The sequence below is a fragment of the Trichechus manatus genome, unplaced genomic scaffold (genome assembly GCF_000243295.1).
Source record: "Trichechus manatus latirostris isolate Lorelei unplaced genomic scaffold, TriManLat1.0 scaffold00028, whole genome shotgun sequence".
Taxonomy (NCBI): Eukaryota; Metazoa; Chordata; class Mammalia; order Sirenia; family Trichechidae; genus Trichechus; species Trichechus manatus.
This window is the reverse complement of record NW_004443964.1, coordinates 13,965,937-13,985,446: the sequence shown is the minus strand read 5'-3', so window position 1 is coordinate 13,985,446 and position 19,510 is coordinate 13,965,937. Positions and strand designations below refer to the sequence as shown.

Sequence of the window (19,510 nt, the reverse complement as noted above, 5' to 3'; positions counted from 1 at the left end):
TTTGCCAATCCCTGGCGTAGAGTCTGTGCTATTTATTCAGAGGTTAGAACAGTTCTTAGGACTATTCTGTAACTGAGTATGATGTTAGTTGCTGTCAAGTCATTGCTGACTCATGATGACCCCATGTGTGCAGAGTAGAACTGCTCCATAGGGTTTTCAAGGCTATGACCTTTTGGAAGCAGATCGCCAGGCTTGTTTTCTAAGGTGCCTCTGGGCAGGTTTGAACTGCCCTTTCAGCCAGCAGCCAAGTGCTTAACCTTTTACGCCAACTGAATATAGTTTTAACTGTTTGCACTTACAGCTTTTGATAGGCTTAGCCTATTACTTTCTGTGGCTACTATGATATCATTTCGTTTATGTATTTTGCATTAAGGAATAATTAAGTTCAACAAGCACTTGTTGGAAACCTTTATGCGTCTCTAAAAACAACAACAAACAAATCCATTGCCACTGAGTCGATTCCAGCTCATAGCAACCCTATAGGACAAGTAGAACTGCCCCGTAGGGTTTTTAAGGGTGTAATCTTTATGGAAGCAGACTGCCACATCTTTCTCCCACAGAGCCACTGGTGAATTTGAACCACCGACCTTTCAGTTAACAACTAAGTACTTAACCACTGCGCCACCAGGCCTCCTGTATGCGTCTCTAGTAGAGCTAAAAGATTTTGCAGAAGAGAAAAGTTACAAAAAAGTTATGAATCTTCCTTGGGCTTCTTTTAACTTTTACTGGATCAGACAATGAACGTTGATAAGATTATAATTCAGTTAAAAACAAAAACACCCAAGTTTATAGCAGGAGAAATCAGTCTCTTTAAATAAAAAAGCTGTAAGTTTATTGCAAATCTAGAAGTACCAGAAAGTCACTAACACAGAACAAATCAGCAATCCTGTTTTTTGTTTTCTTCCAAACATGTAAAACCTTGATAATTGGCATACTGAAATTGGCATACTTTTTTTTTTCATGCAGTTAATAGAATGGACACAGAGCAGATCCCTCAGAAATCAGTTATAAATATTAAATTGTATTTGAACATTCATAGTAAAAAACACGTAAAGTGCTGAAGTCATGTAAGTCTGCAAAACTGCCACAAGCTCAAAGTCCTTCTCGAGTAGTGACAGAAGAATTGCTACATCCACCTTGCTTTAGGTGTGCCTGTGTTTTCGACACTTTGTCATCTCCCTCCCACCCACCAAAGTTTTACAGATTGTCCTATCTCTATGGCTGATAAAATGTTGTACAAAATGTAGGAGGTGACGGTGAGCTATGCCACTTTCATTTCAGTGCAGAAAAATATTCAAGCTTGTGTGTACCTGTAACCAAACTAGGCTGTTAGATTTTTCCCCCTGAGTTGTCACAAAGTAACAGTGAAGATGAATAAAGATGAAGCAATGAACACTAACCACACCTGTAAGGTGAGAGTCAGGACAAATAAGCAGGTAGCCCACCTGTTATCCTTCAACTTGCCCTCTTTACAGAAAAATGTTATAATGAGAAAGACTATACATGTAGTGTAACTCCAAAAAAAACAATGACCGATAACCTGTGGCAGCTTGGTACAATCACGTCACGTTTTCTGTAAGATGTAAATCATAACTTCTAGCTTGTGATGGCAAAATAAATGTCTCTGCTACCCCATGTGAAATACAGAAATGCTTTAACAGTTTGATGCTTTTTAAAAAAATCAGAAATGCTTCAACAATTCAATGAAATATTCTGATCAAAGAAGATCCTCAAGTGTTCTTAGGTGATGAAATAAAATTACTTTAAAAAGCTCAGGCGACTTGCTATTCATTATATTCCCCCTTTAAATAGCACACATTGCCTTTAATCAAATAGAAGAATCATTATACCTTGGCCTTTTTATGAGAGTAACTTTATAAGACAAGAAGTATTCTTTGAGGCATTTAAAGGATTGCAGAAAGGAGGTAAAAATGCTGACTATGTCTCAGATTTTACTTCTTTTGATTACTCATCCTAGAATAACTTAATAATAAATAGTGGTTTAAATTAAAGATACTATAATCACATATTTCTGAATAATTAAAAGCAACAGGAAACACAATTTTGAACGTCATTCTGTCTATTCTGTATTGAAATACTTGTGGTAATGACTAGCCATAAAAAGAAGTGGTAATCTTCACATTTATGAAGTTCAAGTTTCTATATATTTTAAAAAGTTCTGCTCATTAGCCAAATGTTTGGTCTTAAAACTGTATTTCAATCTCCACGAAGTATTTGGAAAATTAAGAGGCCATAATTTTCAAATGGAAACCTCAGTGTTTTCCAAGGGGTATTTAATTTTGAAAATTAGCAATTTAAAAAATGATCTTAACGATTTTTTTGGTACGGCCAATTTCATTTCAGTGACCTGGGCTATGTGTCATTTTACAAGACAGTAGTTCATCACATGTGAGAGTTCTTAAAACCACTTTGCCAATTCATGTCACTATTTTAAAACCGGAATGTGAATGGAAGAGTCCTTCTGTGTATCTTTGTATTGCTACTGAATATAGCCACATTTATATACGGAAGAGTGTTTGGTTGTTTATGTTTTGGCTTTAAAAAACAAGCAAAAAGGAAAACTTAAAAAGAAACAAAGGGATGTTGGTGGTGGTGTTCACATATACATTCCCTTCAAAATGGACTTTGAAAGTGGAGTAGAGTGGTTAGCTCCTCTCCCTCCCTAGCTCCCTCCCACACCACCCTCCACTCCCCACCCCTCACCAACCAACATAATGGCTGATGTTACAGGAAAGCAAGTCATACTGGCTCTGTTTTCATATGAACTCTATGCTCATTTTTCCCAAGATCCATTTCAAGAAAGTCTTCGGGGATGTCTTGTAAAGCTTGCCTGGGACAACCTTCTGTCTTTGTTTCATCTGAATGATGCCACTGGCACAGTCCCTTTTTACAGGGTCTCACAAGTGCAAGGCACACAGCTGCCATGGTCATCCCCGCCGCGCAGGAGTAGAAGGCTCTGCTGTATATTTTGCTTTGGTCCACCAGCAGACCTGGGAGGAAGCAGGAGCATTTGTTAACAGCCAACCTACTGGACACAAACTTTCTCACCCAGGTTCCCATCAAATTCAGAAACTTCTGTCTCTTTGCCTTCCTTTATTTTTTTTTCTTAAAGAAAAAAAGGTGTTGATGGTAAGAATCTTTTCTAGCCCAGTGAGAAAAAATAAATAAACCATGCAAGTATACAAAATACTCAGCACCTCAGAAAATAAGCTGCTAATGTGTTCTTCGTCGGCTAAGTCTGTCCTCGCAGAGAAGCTAACACGTGGGACAGCTAGATGCATGCTTTTTTGAAAATGTAATGTTCTGAAGTAAGGAAAAAGCTATTATTTTCATTTGTGTTCACTCCAGGTATCTTTTAATCTAATCACAGTAACTTTAAGGACCTATTTCAGATCTAGGATATGAAACCTATTTATGTCCCTCCTACAAGGAAATAGTCTATAGTAATCAATTACCTATTTGCTGAGGGCTGCTATGTGTTTAGTTTCCTAACACCTTCCCTAGGAAGGAAGGATGACTTACAGAAGTCCCTTATTTCCACTATTCCACTGTCATGGTTTATAAGGTCATAAATCCATGGGTTCCCCTCTAACATTAGACAAGGCAAGATGGCAGAAAGATCGTGGGGCAGCTTAGACGGAAGATAACAGGTTTTAATCCTGACTTGGTCACAAATTTATCATATGACTTTTGGCTTAAATCTGGCTTCAGTTTCCTCACATTTAAACCAAAAGGGTTAGCTCCTGTAATCTCTCATTTCTATTGTTGTGTTAGCTGCTATCAAGTCAGCCACCAAATCATGATGACCCAAAGCACAACATAAAGAAACACTGCCCAGTCCTGCGCTGTCCCTACAATGGTTTAGAGATCAGACCGTTGTATTCCATAGGGTTTTTACTGACTGATTTTCTCAAGTAGACCACCAGGCCTTTCCTCCTAGTCCATCTTAGTGTAGAAACTCTGCTGAAACCTTTTCAGCATCACAGCAACACAAAAACCTTAAGACAGATGGGTGGTGGCTGTGCATGAGGCACACTGGCTGGAAATCAAACTCAGGCCTCCCCTGTGGAAGGTGAGAATTCTACCACTGAGCCACCGATGCCTTTCTCCCTACCAGTTCTAAAAATTCATGGAAGTATAAAAATCAGTAGATTTGTTACTAGACTGGGACAGGATGCTAGCACAACTAATAAGGGGATAGGAGACAAGGGTTTGTATTTCATGTATTTCAATTACCTGCAAGGGGTGGTCCAGCCAGTCCTGCTGTGCTCTGAATGAAGACATAGACTCCAGCTGCAGAAGACATCCTCTCGATTCCCACCACATCCTCTTCAGCCAGCAGTGGAATGTGGGTACCTCCTACTGTTCCAACCATAAAACCAAAAAATATGCTACACAACATAAGACCCCAGAATTCAGTCGCAAAAGTAAAGGCAAACAGAGACACAGTCAATAAGATGACACAGATGAGCTCGATGTAGATCTTACGAATGGGCTGTCTGTTGAAGACCAAGCCAGCTGCGATTCTTCCAAACACTTCAGCAATTGCCATTGCCGATAACAGGAAAGCAGCGCGATCCTGATCAATGCCCAGACTGATGCCCAAAGGAATGATGTACAACGGAGGTGCAAAGAATCCCAGTGTAGCAAAGAGACCAAATAATGCATAACAAATAAAACTCTTCTCTTTCAAAATCGAGAAGTCTAAGAGCGCGACTTCCTTATCGCTTTGCCTGGCGCTGGTTTTCGCCAGGGTCTGTTGTATGTCAGCCTTGGGCTCCAGCTCCATGTTCGTGTGACTAGGCACATTTTTAGGTGAGGTAGGTAGTTCTACTCCTGAGTCAATGGAGTCGATTGAGGTCCGTGTTTTCTCATTTTCAAGCATATATTGCACTTCTTTCCGATTTTCCTGGGTAGTGGTTTTTGGTGACCCTGGTGCTCTGATGATAATCGGTCTTAGCAGTGATCCACAGACGACAATGTTTAACTGCAGCAGGCCCACAAAGAGGAGGCTGTTTCTCCAGCCAACGTTCTCCTTCAGAGCTGTGATTGCTAGAATAGGCAGGAGTGAAGGAGAAACACAACTGAAGGTCAATAATGGACTTGGGACCCAGAAGATAGTATCAATAAGAACTATGGATTCACATTTGGTAATAATTTTTTGTAAAAATTTACTCAGCAGTGTGAATGCAGTCAACCTGTTCTATCCTATATTCTAGGTTTTCCTGCTTTTCTGAATCCATAAGGAGAAAATGTGCATTATGATTATTATCTACAAAGCAAAAATTTACAGCCCAGGTCTCAAAAAGAGTTCTGGAGGGTACGTTTTGCCAAGTAGAGGCACAAGAAGTGAAGTATGTTTGTGAGCCACATGAGGGTTCAGCAGACTGCAGTTTGAGGGCCAAATCCGGCCCAAGGCCTGTTTTTATTAATAAAGTTTAACTGGAACACAGCAATGCTCATTCACTTGCATAGTCTACGGCTGCTTTTGGGCCGTAACAGCAGAGTTGAGTAGTTGCGACAGAGACCCCATAATCCGCAAAGCCTAAAATACTTACTACCTGGTCTTTTACAAAAAGAGTGTGTGGATCTCTGATCTGTATCATTATACACCCACTTATTCAATCCTTAGGAGTAACGGATTAAATAAAAAAATGGACTAAGAGTCTAAAAATGCACATGATTATCCCAGAATTAAATCATCCTCCAGTTTCTCCCTGGTGCTGTGTCTTTAACTACCTGAGCTCTCCTCCGGCCACTGAGTTGGAACCTAGGCTGCTGATGAGAGGCGGCCTGGAAGGTGGGCTGGACACAGCAATGTGAGATGGAGGATACGCCAAACCAAAAGCAAACAAACCAAAAAAACCAGTTGCTGTCGAACTGATTCATTTTCATAGCAACTGTATAGGGCAGAGTAGACTGTCCCATAGCGTTTCCAAGGAACGGCTAGTGGATTCGAACCGTGACCTTTCCGTTAGCAGTCGAGCTCTTAACCACTGTGCCACCGGGGCTCCAAGGACATGGCCAGAGAGAGCATAAAGCTCCACAGTTACAATGGGATAATGTAGGCCCCACAAGATCTTAAAGTATCTTCTTCATCATCCCAGAAGATTGTGTTCATTATAATTTCATGTTACTATCTTCTGATTCTCTGAGCACTAACAGTCCAGTATGACAGAGTAACTCAGTTAACCAGAATATACACTTAGCAGGAAAAGAGGCCCCATCCCTTGGCTGAGGTGCCCGTTACTTCTGTAGCATGTTGTGCTCACCCCTCTTGTTCCCCCCATTATAATGGAAAATGTAGAATTGCAAAATATCTGCTAATAGGTGACTCCCACTGTATGTCTAATGAAAGGTTATTTGCCCTCGGTTTTCCTGGGTATTTCAAAGTGCTTTATACCCATCTGGCAATAATCAGTCTACTTTTTCCTTCTCCACTAAACATTTCTTGAGTGCCTACCGGGTGCCAGGTCCTGTGCCAAGTGCCAGGGGAACAAAGCTGACCAAGACGGGTCTCTCCCTTGAGGGCACTCACAGGCTACCTAGTCTGTCTCCCCTCAACATTTTCTTTTGAAAAATTTCAAACCGCCAGAAAAGCAGAAAGAATGACACCTGTATGCCTGCCCATCACCAAAATTCAACAACGAACATTTTCCTCAGTCTCTGTCTGCCTGTCTCTCTATATATACTGTCTCTCTATATTTATTGGAGCCCTGGTAGCACAGTGGGTTAAGCGCTACGGCTGCTAACCAAAAGGTGAGCAGTTCGAATCCACCAGCTGCTTCTTGGAAGCCCAATGGGGCAGTTCTACTCTGTCTTATAGGATCGCTATGAGTCAGAATTGACTCGATGGCAAGGAGTTGGGGTTTTATATGTTTATTAACACATACATACATTGTTCCAAACCATTTAAAAAGCTGTAGACATTATGACATGTCATGCCTAAACATCTGCACATGTATCTCCTTAGGACAAAATGCAGTCCACTGGCACATTCATCAAGAAAGGGCAGGGTACAAAATGCGCTGGGTCTCCAGGGCCGTCTGTCTCCTCCTTGTGAGAGTGTAATTCGATGGCAACAAGTATTATATATGGGTAGACTATTATTAAAATAGTTCGAATTCCTAAAATGGGAGCTCCAAAAAAACCCAGACCTGTTGCTATCTAGTTGATTCCAACTCATAGCAACCCTACAGGACAGAGTAGAATTGCCTCATAGGGTTTCCAAGGAGTGGCTGGTGGATTTGAGCTGCCGACCTTTTGGTTAGCAGCTGAGCTCTTTCTTACCCACTGTGCCGTTAGGGAGGATATATCCTTAAGATGTGCTGGAAAACAGAAGGCCAAAACCCTTTTATTGTTGTTGTTTGGTGCTGTTGAGTCGATTCAGATTCAGAGCGACCCTACAGGACAGAGTAGAACTGCCCCATAGGGTTTCCTAGGCTGTAATCTTTATGGGATTATGGCTCTTTCTCCCGCAGAGCCACTGGGTAGGTTCGAACCGCCAACCTTGTCGGTTAGCAGCTGGGCGCTTAACCGTTGAACCACCAGGGCTCATTAACCTTTGATTAGACATACAGTTAAAGTCATCCATTAGCTGATCATTGGCAAAAGTTAGTGTGGCAAGAATAGCTAAGTGGGTTCCCCTATTCCACGTGACTACGTAGACTACGGTGGTCCACGTACCTGGTGCAAAAGCAAACACGGCGAAACATTCTCCCGTAGAAGCAACTGCAGTAACCACGGAGCGCTTCTTGTCAAAGTACTGTGATAGAATGGTGACAGTTGGCAGAAAGCTAAAGCAATATCCCAAACCTGTGAAAAGAAAGTAAAAATGAACTGTGAGAATCACACACTGATGCTAGAAGGATGCATTCAAATATCTGGGTTTTCTGTGTCTGTTTTTTAAATAAGTTCTGACAGCCATATAATTTATTCTGGAGAAAAGTGATGTAGCAAGGGTCTGGAGAAGCCGTAACTGTTGTTTTGGGGTGCTCGTTGCTATTAGCTGCGGTTGCATCAGCTGCATTCATGGTAACTGTGATGTTGGCATGGTATAACAGAACGTTGCCCAGTCCTCTGCCGTCTTCATGATTGTTGGTACATCTGAGTCCACTGTTGTGGCTATTGTGTCAATCCATCTCATTGAGGGTTTCCCTCATTTTTGCTGACCCCTAAGTTACCAAGGAGCCCTGGAAGCGCAGTGGTTAAGCGCTCAGCTGCTAACCAAAATGGTCAACAGTTGGAATCCACCAGCTGCTCCTTGGAAACCCTGTGGGGCAGTTCTGTGCTGTCCTATAGGGCCACAATAAGTTGGAATCGACTCCATGGCAATGAGTTTGGTTTGGTTTTGGTTTAAGTTACCAAACAAGAGTGTAAAAAATGTTCTCTGGCTTCTTCTAAAATTCTACATTCCTTTTTCAAATTTATATTAATTCACAACGAACACAACTATTACTGAATATAGTTTTTGTCTAAGACTTCTACTTGGAAAGAAATGAGTCTTTTGATATTCGAGGAAATATATGAAAAATTTAGTGTGTGCAAATCTTAACTAAGTATCTATATCATCTGTGAGTAGGTATGGATGCGTTTTAAAGGGAAAAAAGTTTCTCGAACCCCCAAGAATAATCCAGCACACTGTGCCCTCCCCCACAGCCCAAGATCTTCAGACCCTCGATTAGAGAAATACCCGCTAAAGAAATTCAAGGCTTTGGTTGTAAGATGATGTCTTTTGGTTGTAAAATAAAGCAACAGGGAAGTTATCATTGGTGAATTTTAAAAAATATATCAAACAAAAACTCCTGGGCACTTGAGAATAGATTCTTATATCCCCCGGAGTCCATAAAACCCAGTTCAAAAGCCATAATCTGAAACATATTAATTTTAGAGAAAAAAATAAGAGAAAGAAATACAATCTGGTGGTGGTTGCTGTCAAGTTCATTCTGACTCATGGCGACCCCATGTGTGTGGAGCAGAATGGCTTCATAGGGTTTTCAAGGCTATGATCTTTCTGAAGTCGATCCCCAGGCCTGTCTTCCAAGGTGCCTCTGGGTGGGTTTGAACCGCCAACCTTTGGGCTTGTAGTTGAGCACTTAACCATTCACACCACCCAGGGACTCCAATCTTGACAAGTGTTTAATCCCTCCTTCTTTCTCCTTGTTCTTCAAACCCAGAAACTAAGTATCTAGAGAACTTTTGAGTTGAGGAGAAACACTTACCAGAAATGATCCCGACGGTGATGTACATGTGGTAAACAGCCTGTGAAAAGGAGGCTGTCACCATTCCTGTGGTGACAAGCAGCCCTCCAACTATCACCACCAGCCGGTGTCCAAAACGGTTGCTCAGGACTGTGGTGAGGGGAGCTGCATTACAAGACAATAAAACAGTATTTTAACTCATAAAGGCTGCAGCGTCAGCCTCAATAAAATCTCTTCTTTCAAGTCTTGAATATGGAGAGACAGTGTAAAATATATAATAAATTTTATGCAATGGTTATTTAAGTCATTTGAGGAATTATTTTAGCATTTGTTCAAATTGGACAATATTCTCCAGGCTCCTTAAAGAGAAAGCCAGAGTAACCGTGTAAAACTTATATCCATCTTTTTAGATGAAAGATTTTGACTTACCATGCAGTGACTGAAAAATTAAGTATGCATTTAATTTGTTATTCTGTGATAACAATTGGATTTACTATGAATAAATTGTTTTAGTATGAAAAAATTGGTTCCCTATGAGTTTACTATGAGGCAAAAACGATTGCTTGAATTGTTTTCTTTCTATACTCATTGCTTTGGATTCTTTTTAAAAAGCTCCATTTAGGGTCAAATTCTAGCTTCATTTCATTTGAAACTTCTTCTGAAAATGAGTATGGTCATTTCTCAGTTACACCTAAAGGAGAAGAGCTATGGCATAGATATGTTAAAGTGGCTGATGAATTATTCTTTGCTTAGCTTAGTTCTAGATTCTATAATGCTCTGTTGTTGTTAACTGCTGTTGAGTAGGTCCCCTACTCATGGCAACCTCATGCACAACAGAATGAAATGCTGCCTGGTCCTGCACCATCCCCATGATCACTCGCAGATCGGATTATTGTGACCCATAGGGTTTTCATTGGCTGATTTTCAGAAGTAGATCGCCAGGCCTTTCTTCCTAGTCCATCTTAGTCTGGAAGCTCTGCTGAATCCTGTTCAGCATCATAGCAACACGCAAGCCTACATGGATAGACGGGTGGTGGCTGCGCATGAGAGGCGCTGTCTGGGAGTCAAACCTGAGACTCCCGCACAGAAGGCAAGAATTCTGCCACTGAACAACAATGCCCCCCATTCTGCCCGGTACATTTCAATCTGGCAAAACAGTTTTCTAGTTATATGCTACTTAAGCTAATATTAATACTGTCTTGAATATACTCAGATATGTGGCCAGCTGAGAGTCGGGGCAAACACAGAACATGCTGGTACAGTTCCAGTTCCAGTGGAGTTGATTCTGACTCACGGCAACCTATGTGTGAAAGGGCAGAAAACTTCAATTTTGCTGGGGTTGTCCACACATACTATTATATTTGTTAGCAGAATGTAAACTAATATTGAATATAGCTAATAATGCAATTATTGTTATGATTTTTAGGCAGTATGTTGGTTCAGAGCATTAGTTACTAAAATACATGACTTCTAAAAGAAACAGTATTAAACAGAAACTTCTTATTGACTACATTGTTATCTTTGGTTATAAAAATAGCTAAAACTAAAAAAAAAAAAAAGCTAAAACTTAAGCTTTTGGACTGTCTTTTTATTTAGACTACCAAATATAAAATGCTAGTTCTAGTTTATTTAAATTCTCTGAGAAGGCAAACGTTCCACAACTTAAAAATTAAATATTGTTATACTTAAAATGGAGGGCAGTGGTGGTTCAGTGGTAGGATTCTTGCCTTCCATGCTGGAGACCCGGGTTTGATTCCCTGCCAACACACCTCTTGCATAGCTCCACCTGTCAGTGGAGGCTTGCGTGTTGCTATGATGCTGAACAGCTTTCAGTGGAGCTTCCAGACTAAGATGGACTAGGAAGAAAGGCCTGGTGGTCTACTTCCAAAAATCAGCCAATGAAAACCCTACGGATCACAATGGTCCGACCTGCAAACGATCATGGAGATGACGCAGGACCCGGCAGCGTTTCATTCCGTTGCACATGGGGTCTCTGTGAATTGGGGGCCATCTGGACAGCAGCTAACAACAACAATAACCAATTAAAATGGAAGTAGGAGCTTTTCTATGAAACTTGTAGGAGGCGGTATTAGGATTAATACAAGAAATTCCTACCCTACCCAATAGGTAAAAACAGATGGAGCTGCTTCTTTAAGATATTATATGGCTGAAAACTAATTGGTGAGGCAGTGGTTAAGAGCTTGGCTGCTAACCAAAAGTTGGCAGTTCAAATCCACCAGCTGCTCCTTGGAGACCCTATGGGGCAGTTCTACTCTGTCCTATAGGATTGCTATGACTTGGAATCGACTCAACAGCAATGGGTTTGGTTTTTATTTTTTTAGTTAATGTCAGAGATAACAGTTCTGTGACAGGATGTTAGGATAAAGTTAGGGGTGTTTAAGGTCAACCGGTTAACTTTCTGAGGTAAGTTCAACAGCCTTGTCATCTCAGAAAACTGTCAGTGTTGCCGCTGACGGAGAGATGAGCCGACATGTGACCTAGTACCCATGTTCCAGTTAGGCCTGAATGACATTATACTAAAAACCCCATTTTATTTTATCCTGTTGGGTGTGGGAGGATTGCACGATGGTTAATCAGTGAAGTCCTTTAGGGAGTGCAGAGTGTCACCTCTGGACAATAGCTGTAATTTTACGTTATGTCCTTTTCTGTATCTCACCTTTCCTCTTCTCGGGTCTACACTGACGTATTTCCAACCTGCTTTCCTAAGCGTGTTTTTGTGACACCAGGGACTAGTATGCCCTGTACCTTAGCTGTTGCTTTAGAAAATGATTACATCCCCACAGACCTGGGGTTGACCGCTATCCTTACAGTAATCTACAGTATCTCAAGACCACGCACGCAGTAGGTGTTTATATACATGTGTTAAATTGAACGCAGGTAAGGCTGGCAAATAAGACTTTTTCTTCAGTGCTTCTTGTCCCTTGCCACCCGTCCCTGCCAAAAAACCGTATCACTTAACTGAGGCTAGAAAGGGCCAACAGGTCATATAAGGAAACACATCATAAACACACCAAGTACCATGATGTCCACAGGGAAAGTCAAAGGGGCTTGCGCTTATATTGTGTTGAAGCTGAAAGATGTGCTAACCTGTGAACGTTAAGACGAACACACATATCGATACTATCCATGAGATCTTGCTATTCGATTCATCAAAACTGTCGATTAAGTCATTAAAGAAGACACCAAACGATTTGATGATGCCATAGGTAAAGACTTCGACAAAGAAAAAAGAAACGGCTACTGCCCAGCCCCATCCTCCATCAGGCACTTGAGTGTAAACATTGGCTCTGGAACAAAGCTTTGATTTCTTCTGGGTCATTCTTAATCTGAAAAAAAAAAAAAAAAAATGTAGACCAGCAACAGTGTGAGGGCTGATGATTCTAATACTCTTTAGCAAAATAACAGATATGAACTACTTACCAGATTTCTTACGTTGTTGAATATTTAAATCATGTCCCTTAACATTTACTGAAAGGAGCCTTGGTGGCACAATAGTTAAGATGCTCGGCTGCTAACTGGAAGGTTGGCGGTTGGAACCCACCAGCCCTCTGCGGGAGAAAGATGTGGCAGTCTGCTTCTGTAAAGATTTACAGCCTAGGAAACCCTATGGGGCAGTTCTAGGGTCGCTATGAGTTGGAATCAGCTTGATGGCAGTAGGGTTTTAATTTTTTTTTTTTTATGAGTTGGAATCGACTCGAGGGCACACACCAACAAGATGCTTTAAGAAGCTTATGCTCTCTGCAGCAGAGGCCTTTGCATTTTGATGTATGTTGATGTGTCATGCTTGAGAGTACATGAAAAGGTTGTGAAGGACAGTGAAATAGTTCAAGATGTAGACTGAGCAGCAACAGAATAGTGTGTCATCAGTGATCCCGACATGGAAAGCAACTGATTTAAGATGACAGCCAGGAGCCTGCCCTCCAGCAATTGAGGTTCCCACAACCTCCCTCTTGCCTTCATCAGCCTTTCAAAAGTCACTCTCGGGATGAGGCAGCTGTGGCCCGAGGAGTGAAAACAACACTAGGGTTTTAAGATTCGGCATACAAAAGAACAAAAACAAAAAACTCAGTAATACCTAAGTAATACCCAGTGTTGGCTTCAGAATCATGTTTAATCCTGGGACGTGGAGAGGAGGGGAAGTGGTGGTGGCTGGCCTGCGGCTGTTGGGTCCTTAGCCTTTAGGGACCTTTTCCATTTCATTCCTTTATCAGGCCACTGGGGAGGCCTGGTGGTGCAACGGTTAAGCACTTGGCTATTAATCAAAAGGTTGGCAGTTCGAACCAACCCAGCAGCTCTGAGGGAGAAAGATCTAGAAGACTATGGGGCAGTTCTACTCTGTCACATGGGATCACTGTTAAATCGAAATGAACTCGATGGATCCTAATTAACAACAAATCAGGCCATTCGTTTGAGCTTTTCCTTGTGAGGCCTTTTAAGAGCTTCCTGACCAGCTCTGTGTGTCTAGCACGGTGAATCTTTTTGAAATGCTGCATTGTCATGAAATTTTTCTGCTCAGATTTTTTTCAACGCCTTCCCTCTTCCTGAAGGATAAAATCTACTAATTAGTGTGACTTTCGGTGTCCTTCATAATTGGATCCCAACCTATCTTTGTAGCCTTATTTCTCCCTGACCTCAGACTTGACTCAGCCACCATGGCCAAACTGGGCTCCTCCTTGCTCTCTAGTTTCGAACCACTGTGCCCTTGGCCATGCCCTTGCCCCACCTGGATGCCTTCTCTACAGCTGCCACATTGTTGTTGTTGTTATGGGGAAAGGAGCGGTTAAGCAATTGGCTTGAACCCACTCCGCAAGAGAAAGATGTGGCGATCTGCTTCCCGAAAGATTACAGCTTTGGAAACCCCATGAGGCAGTTCTACTCTGTCTTACAGAGTCACTATGAGTCAGGATCAACTCAACAGAAACAGGTTTACGGGTAGTCTTTATGGGAGCAGATCACCAGGTCTTTCTCCCGCAGAGCCATTGGGTGGCTTTGAACCGACAACCTTTTGGTTAGTTCTGAGCCCTTAACCATTGCACCACCAGGGCTCCTTAGCTGGCACAGTATGACCCTGCTCCATCAAATCATCCCTCTATAATGCTTTCTCCAACCAACTCAACCTAAGGGGCTCTCTTCTTCATGTGGCAGACATCATTTAAAGATGGGGTATTGTTTACTTTTATGCATACCTCTTATTTCCTCAATTAAATTATTTGCTCCTGGAAAACAAAGTCTGGGGCCTACATCTCTGTATTCCCCACAGTATCTTGCACACAGCTTTTATTTATATATTCAACAAAGTATCTACTAAGTGCCAGGCCCTATGGCAGGACTGGGGATACTACAGTGAAAAGACAGTTGGTCTCTGCCTCCTGGACTTAAGTATTTGCTGATGATAATGATAAAGAACCTCAAGACTGAACCCATCATATTTAAGACTATTCAGCCCCATCCTTCCAGAGTTCAGCACATTCCTGGTAAGTCGTCAGGATGATGTGGTTAAGTACAAGATCATATGGGCACGATTGTTCTGTCCCAGAGGGTGCCCATAGGGTCTCTGAGTCTTAATGGAGCGCTCAGGACCCACTTGAATGAAAATAGATGGGGATAAAATTGATAAGGGTCTCAGAGAGATAAGCTGAATCTCTCTGTAGCCTAAAATCACTGCAGGATCAAGAGACAGAATCTTTTTGTTGGACTGCATTTAGATGAGTAGTACTGGATTGCTGTTTTTTATGTCGGGCTGATTTTTCACCTTGCTTCCATTCTCATCAGTGCTTTGCACTTGGACAGTACCTGGAGTTAGGATCAAACCGTGGCCACAGAATGGAGTTAGAATTACATAATGTTAAAGCCGAAAGGGAACGTCAGCTCTAACGTCTTGTTCAATTCCTGTTTGTAAAATGAGGCTGCCAAGCCCCAGAGAGGTCAACTGGCTTGTCCAAAATGGCCCAGAATCAGATCTCTTGCCTGCCAGGTGCTGCTGTATCAGCCTGCAGGTCAGCATTTTAAAGAGCTGACAGGGAAGTGTTTTATGGGGAGATGGTGGGGAAACAATTTTAAAATATAAAACCATCTTGACCTCTAGGTATAAAGAGGTCTGTGAACTGTTTTGCCACTCAACTGTGTGACCTTGGCAAAGTGACTTCACCTCCCTAGGCCTGAGTTCCTCACTAGTCAAACGAGAAGGCTGGACAAGATAATCTTCAAAGTTCCATCCAACTATGTTGACACTTTTGTATTCAGCACCGAGTTCTATTAATCAGGAGTCCCTGGGTGGTATAAATGGTTAACATACCAGCCTGCTAACCAAAAGGTTGGAGGGTCAAGTCCACCAAAGGTGCTTCAGAAGAAAGGCCTGCTGATCTGCTTCCAAAAAACCAGCCATTGAAAAGCCTGTGGAGCACACTTCCACTTTGACACACATGGGGTCACCACGAATTGGAATTGACTCAGTGGCAACTAGTTACTGGTTCTATTAATCAGTTGATTCCTCAGGCCAAACCCGAGGGCCCAAGCAACCTGAGCTGCAAGGAATGTGCAAATGCTGTGTAATTCTTGCAAATATGGGTGTAAAGTACCTGGCCACTGGTTAGAGATGATCCATGACAGACCTAGGAGAAGACAATGGACTTCTGACGGCTCTACTTCCCTTACCTTCACTTTCTCAGCCCCTTCTGAGTGACTGATTCCTTTAACTTTTTTTAAAAAACTTTGCTTTACAGCTATACTACTCTACTGAAGATAGATCCAAATATAACTTTTTATCTACACTCTCAGCTTTTTGGAGGGCAGAAGCTGTCTTACTACTGGGACCATCATAAAGGAAAGCTGATGCCCAAAGTTGATGCCATCATCTTCCTAAAGCATCCTATGTCCTATTGTATTTAGCTTTGAAAATAAGAAGTTATTTTCAGTAAGAAATATAAGAGTATTACAGATGTTTATTATCTGATATAGAATTCTGAAACAGAATAACCTGGTTCCTAAAATTTGCTGGACGATAACTTCTGCCTTTCAAATATATGGCCCTACAGGGCAGGCACCAGCTCTTTCCAGACCCAGTGTCTGGCATAGCGTTTGGTATGTAGTATGTGCTCAGTAAACATTTAATAAGCAGAGTAGGAGTCTTATCCTTTTAAAACCAGGTCACAAAGTGAGGAAGTCCCTGGTTGCAGAATACATCCTTTCGTGAGCTCTCGTTCTTTCTCTGCTTCATTCAGGAGGAGGCCGACTGGCTTAAGCCCGTCTGCCTCTGCAAAGCCTCTGCAAACAAAGCAAGTAACGGAGGCCTGAATTTTGAACTCAGTTGCTTGGAACCAAAAAAACCCATTGCGGTCGATTCCAACTCACAGGGACCCTACAGGATAGAACCGTCCCATAGGGTTTCCAAGGAGTGGCTGGTGGATTGGAACTGCCGACCTTTTGGTTAGCAGCCAAACTCTTAACCATTGCACCACCAGGGCTGCAGCTGCCTGGAAGCCTCTGTGAATTCCAGAATATGGAAGTTATCTGTCCCACTTTGGCTTTATGGGCGCGTGGATTTATCTGCTGGGAAGGAGTATGAGTTCACTGTGTGGGGATCGAACTGGTGGGGTGAGCTGAGTGACCCTATGCCTTGGTGAATCACTTCACCCTTCATTTTCAGTGTCCTCTGCTGGTCACTGAGGGAGCTGAACTAGACTCTGAAGATCTCAGCTCTCGTCCTACCCTAAGAATTTACATTTCTTTGACACTAATTTGCTCTACATGCCTCTCATCCTTTTCAACTCACTGAAGTTTTTAGAACGCAAGGCCCATGACTTTGTCTTCATGAGGCCCCCCGAGCAATATCTGTTGAATTTGTTTACTACTAACTGGATTGAAAGCACTTAATCCCCCAATTTCATCCTCTGTAAAACTAGAGGATTAGAGAAAGCTTTCTCTCAGGTCTTCCAGCTCTAAAATCCACAATTCTGAACCTCAGCAGCCATCTTCCCTTCAGCCCAATGTTCTTCAGAAGGCAGCAGAATGACAAATACATGCTGAGCAAACTGGATTACCTTCTATTAGCATTTGATTGCTTAAACCATCACCTCAGATAAATGTATTTTGTCAAGGCTTAGAAATCTGCTCTACCTCAGAGTTTCAATGTGATGAGATTTGTTGAGAAAAGATTTGAACTGAAAGCATAAAGGAGCCGCGGTGGTGCATGATTTAGCACTTGGCTTCTAGCCTGAAGGTTGGTGGTTTTTCAACCCACCAGCCGCGTGGGAGAAAGATGTGGCCATTTGCTTCCATAAAGATTACGGACTTGGAAACCCTATGGGGCAGTTCTACTTTGTCCTGTAGGATCCCTATGAGTTGGAACAGACTGAATGGCAATGGGTTTGGTTTTTTGGTTTTGAAGGCATGAACAATGCAAAATATCAGGTTATTATAGACCATACAGATATGTTAGTCCAGAGTCAGCTCAGAGCAAAACTAAAAATGCAGGCTTGGATGGAAAGGGCAAAGGCTAAGGGGGAGGGTAGGAACAGAGCCTCTGCAAAAGTACTGTGAATCTCCATTCTTCTTAAAGGTGTAGCCTGGAGAACGGCTTTGGACAAGTTGTTTCCGGCCCAGGTTGTCAAAACCAGTCTGTATTTAGGTGAAGTTCATTTGAATTCTCCATTTAAAAAAAAAAAAAAATCCCAAACTTGCCCTGAGCAGTTTTGAATCATTTGATACAACTGATTCACCCGTTTTACAAGACCATGATGTTGAAACCTGAACGCCTAATTTAAGGGTCCTCCTCAGGAGTTCCACTGAGGAGAGTCCCATTTTGGACACCACAGAAGGAAAGCTCAGGGTTAGTGGTACTCTAAGATAGAAGGAGCTTTCTCAGTTGCCTGCACTGGCCCTTAAGCCTGAGAAGAGGGATTTCTATACCCCCGGGGAGGATGTGTTTTTGACACAAAAAATGTCACATAATGGTGCTTTGGACATGAGGTGATGCATCACTTCCAGAGATTTCAGGGCAAGCACTTGGCATTTTTTGCAAACAAGACACCCATCTTACGTGATTTGCAAAAACCGTAAGATCGCTGAGAAATCTCATTCCCAGGTTAGAAGCCGCCTCCTGTGAGCAAGAGCCGGCACTGGCTTCCAGGCTGAGAAGTTCTAACTGCTCTTCCCCAGTTAGCTCCGGGCAGCTTTTTCTCAGGCTGATGCCCCGTGTTGGGTGACATTTTACATGTCATCTAACAAAGTTCTATCACCTGTCTGTTGGGGTTAGTTAGGAAAAAAAAAGAAACAACATCCCAGAAGGAAATAGCCCATTTCCTCTACAGACCCACCCTCCCTCGCTACAGAACTGCTCGCCTGCGCCGGCGCTTCCAGGCAGCTGGCAGCCCCGGGAACCTTGGAAGTTGCGCGGGACCAGCCGTCAGCGGCTGACAGCTCTGACGGTCAAGGTGTAGGACCTGAACTCTGCTGGGAAATCCCGGCCTTCCCCTGGGGGGTTCACCTGGGCTGCCCCGGGGAGCATGGGGACGGGGGAGACAGGGAGCCCCACTTTGCCTCGCGCTGCCTCAGTGGCCGCCCGCCGTGCGCGCGCGAGCCTGGGGAAGGTACCTCTGACATTTCGCTCTTGTGACGCGCCGGCAACTTCATGCGGGAAATCCTCGTAGAGGCTGAGCCCGCCGCTCGCACCTCGTCCGGCGGCCCGGAGCACCCAATCCAGGGCCAGGGGCACCCAAAAGCCTGCCCTTTATTTAAGGATTTCCCGTCCCCAAACTGTACCAGGGCCCCAGACTGCCAACTCTTCGGCTGCCCACACCGGAGAGCGCGTCATCTTGGTAGCCTTGAGCATTCCCAACTGTCAAAGAGAATATTTTTCGGAATAACCGCTCCAAAATGTTAAGATGTTAAGTGATTTCCTCCGCCTCCCCCACAAAAAGAAAAAAGGGACAAAATCAAAACATTAACTACAAAAAACACACAAATAGAAAGAGTACAAAAAAAAAAAAAGCCCCCAACACAGATTTAAAAAAAAAAAACCCACACCCCACAATCAAACTTTTAAACGTGTAAAATAATAAAACCAACTCACCAAGTTAGAAGGGAAGAGAATAAACCCAAAAAGGCTCCCCAATAAGGCGGAGGCTTGGCCTCCCCCTCCTTATAAGCCGCTCGGTAACATGAGAACGCGTTTAACCCCTTAAGGCGCGGGCCCGAGCCTATCACAAGTTGGTCCCGGCCGGTGACCCTAGCGCGCAGGGTCTGCCGCGCCCCGGCCCCGGCCCCTTGCC

At 42.9% G+C, this 19,510-nt stretch overlaps 1 protein-coding gene across 3 annotated transcripts; it reads right to left on the bottom strand.

Moving 5' to 3' along the window:
* Window positions 1-949: 949 nt before the first annotated feature.
* SLC16A6 (solute carrier family 16 member 6) lies at window positions 950-19,504 on the bottom strand. 3 transcript variants are annotated; one of them, XM_023729289.1, is made up of 7 exons: window positions 18,834-19,149; window positions 12,663-12,790; window positions 12,330-12,568; window positions 9,243-9,386; window positions 7,708-7,836; window positions 4,258-5,073; window positions 950-3,011 (listed from the first exon to the last, which is right to left on the bottom strand). In XM_023729289.1, the coding sequence occupies exons 3-7, from the start codon at window positions 12,559-12,561 to the stop codon at window positions 2,761-2,763; spliced, it is 1,572 nt and encodes a 523-aa protein (XP_023585057.1). In that variant the 5' UTR covers window positions 12,562-12,568; window positions 12,663-12,790; window positions 18,834-19,149; the 3' UTR covers window positions 950-2,760. The 3 variants fall into 3 exon arrangements, with proteins under 3 accessions (XP_023585057.1, XP_004374247.1, XP_023585058.1); XM_004374190.2 differs by lacking the exons at window positions 12,663-12,790; window positions 18,834-19,149 and adding an exon at window positions 19,312-19,504; XM_023729290.1 differs by lacking the exon at window positions 12,663-12,790.
* Between the last annotated feature and the right edge of the window lie 6 nt (window positions 19,505-19,510).

What these genes read in the sequence shown, in the direction of transcription:
- SLC16A6 (XM_004374190.2), bottom strand. Translation starts at nt 12,561, where the DNA reads ATGACCCAGAAGAAATCAAAGCTTTGTTCCAGAGCCAATGTTTACACT. An exon ending in CACCGTCGGGATCATTTCTG is followed by an intron (nt 7,837 to 9,242) that starts GTAAGTGTTTCT and finishes TTCTTTTCACAG; the next exon opens with GTTTGGGATATTGCTTTAGC. An exon ending in GGCTGGACCACCCCTTGCAG is followed by an intron (nt 3,012 to 4,257) that starts GTAATTGAAATA and finishes GCTTCCTCCCAG; the next exon opens with GTCTGCTGGTGGACCAAAGC.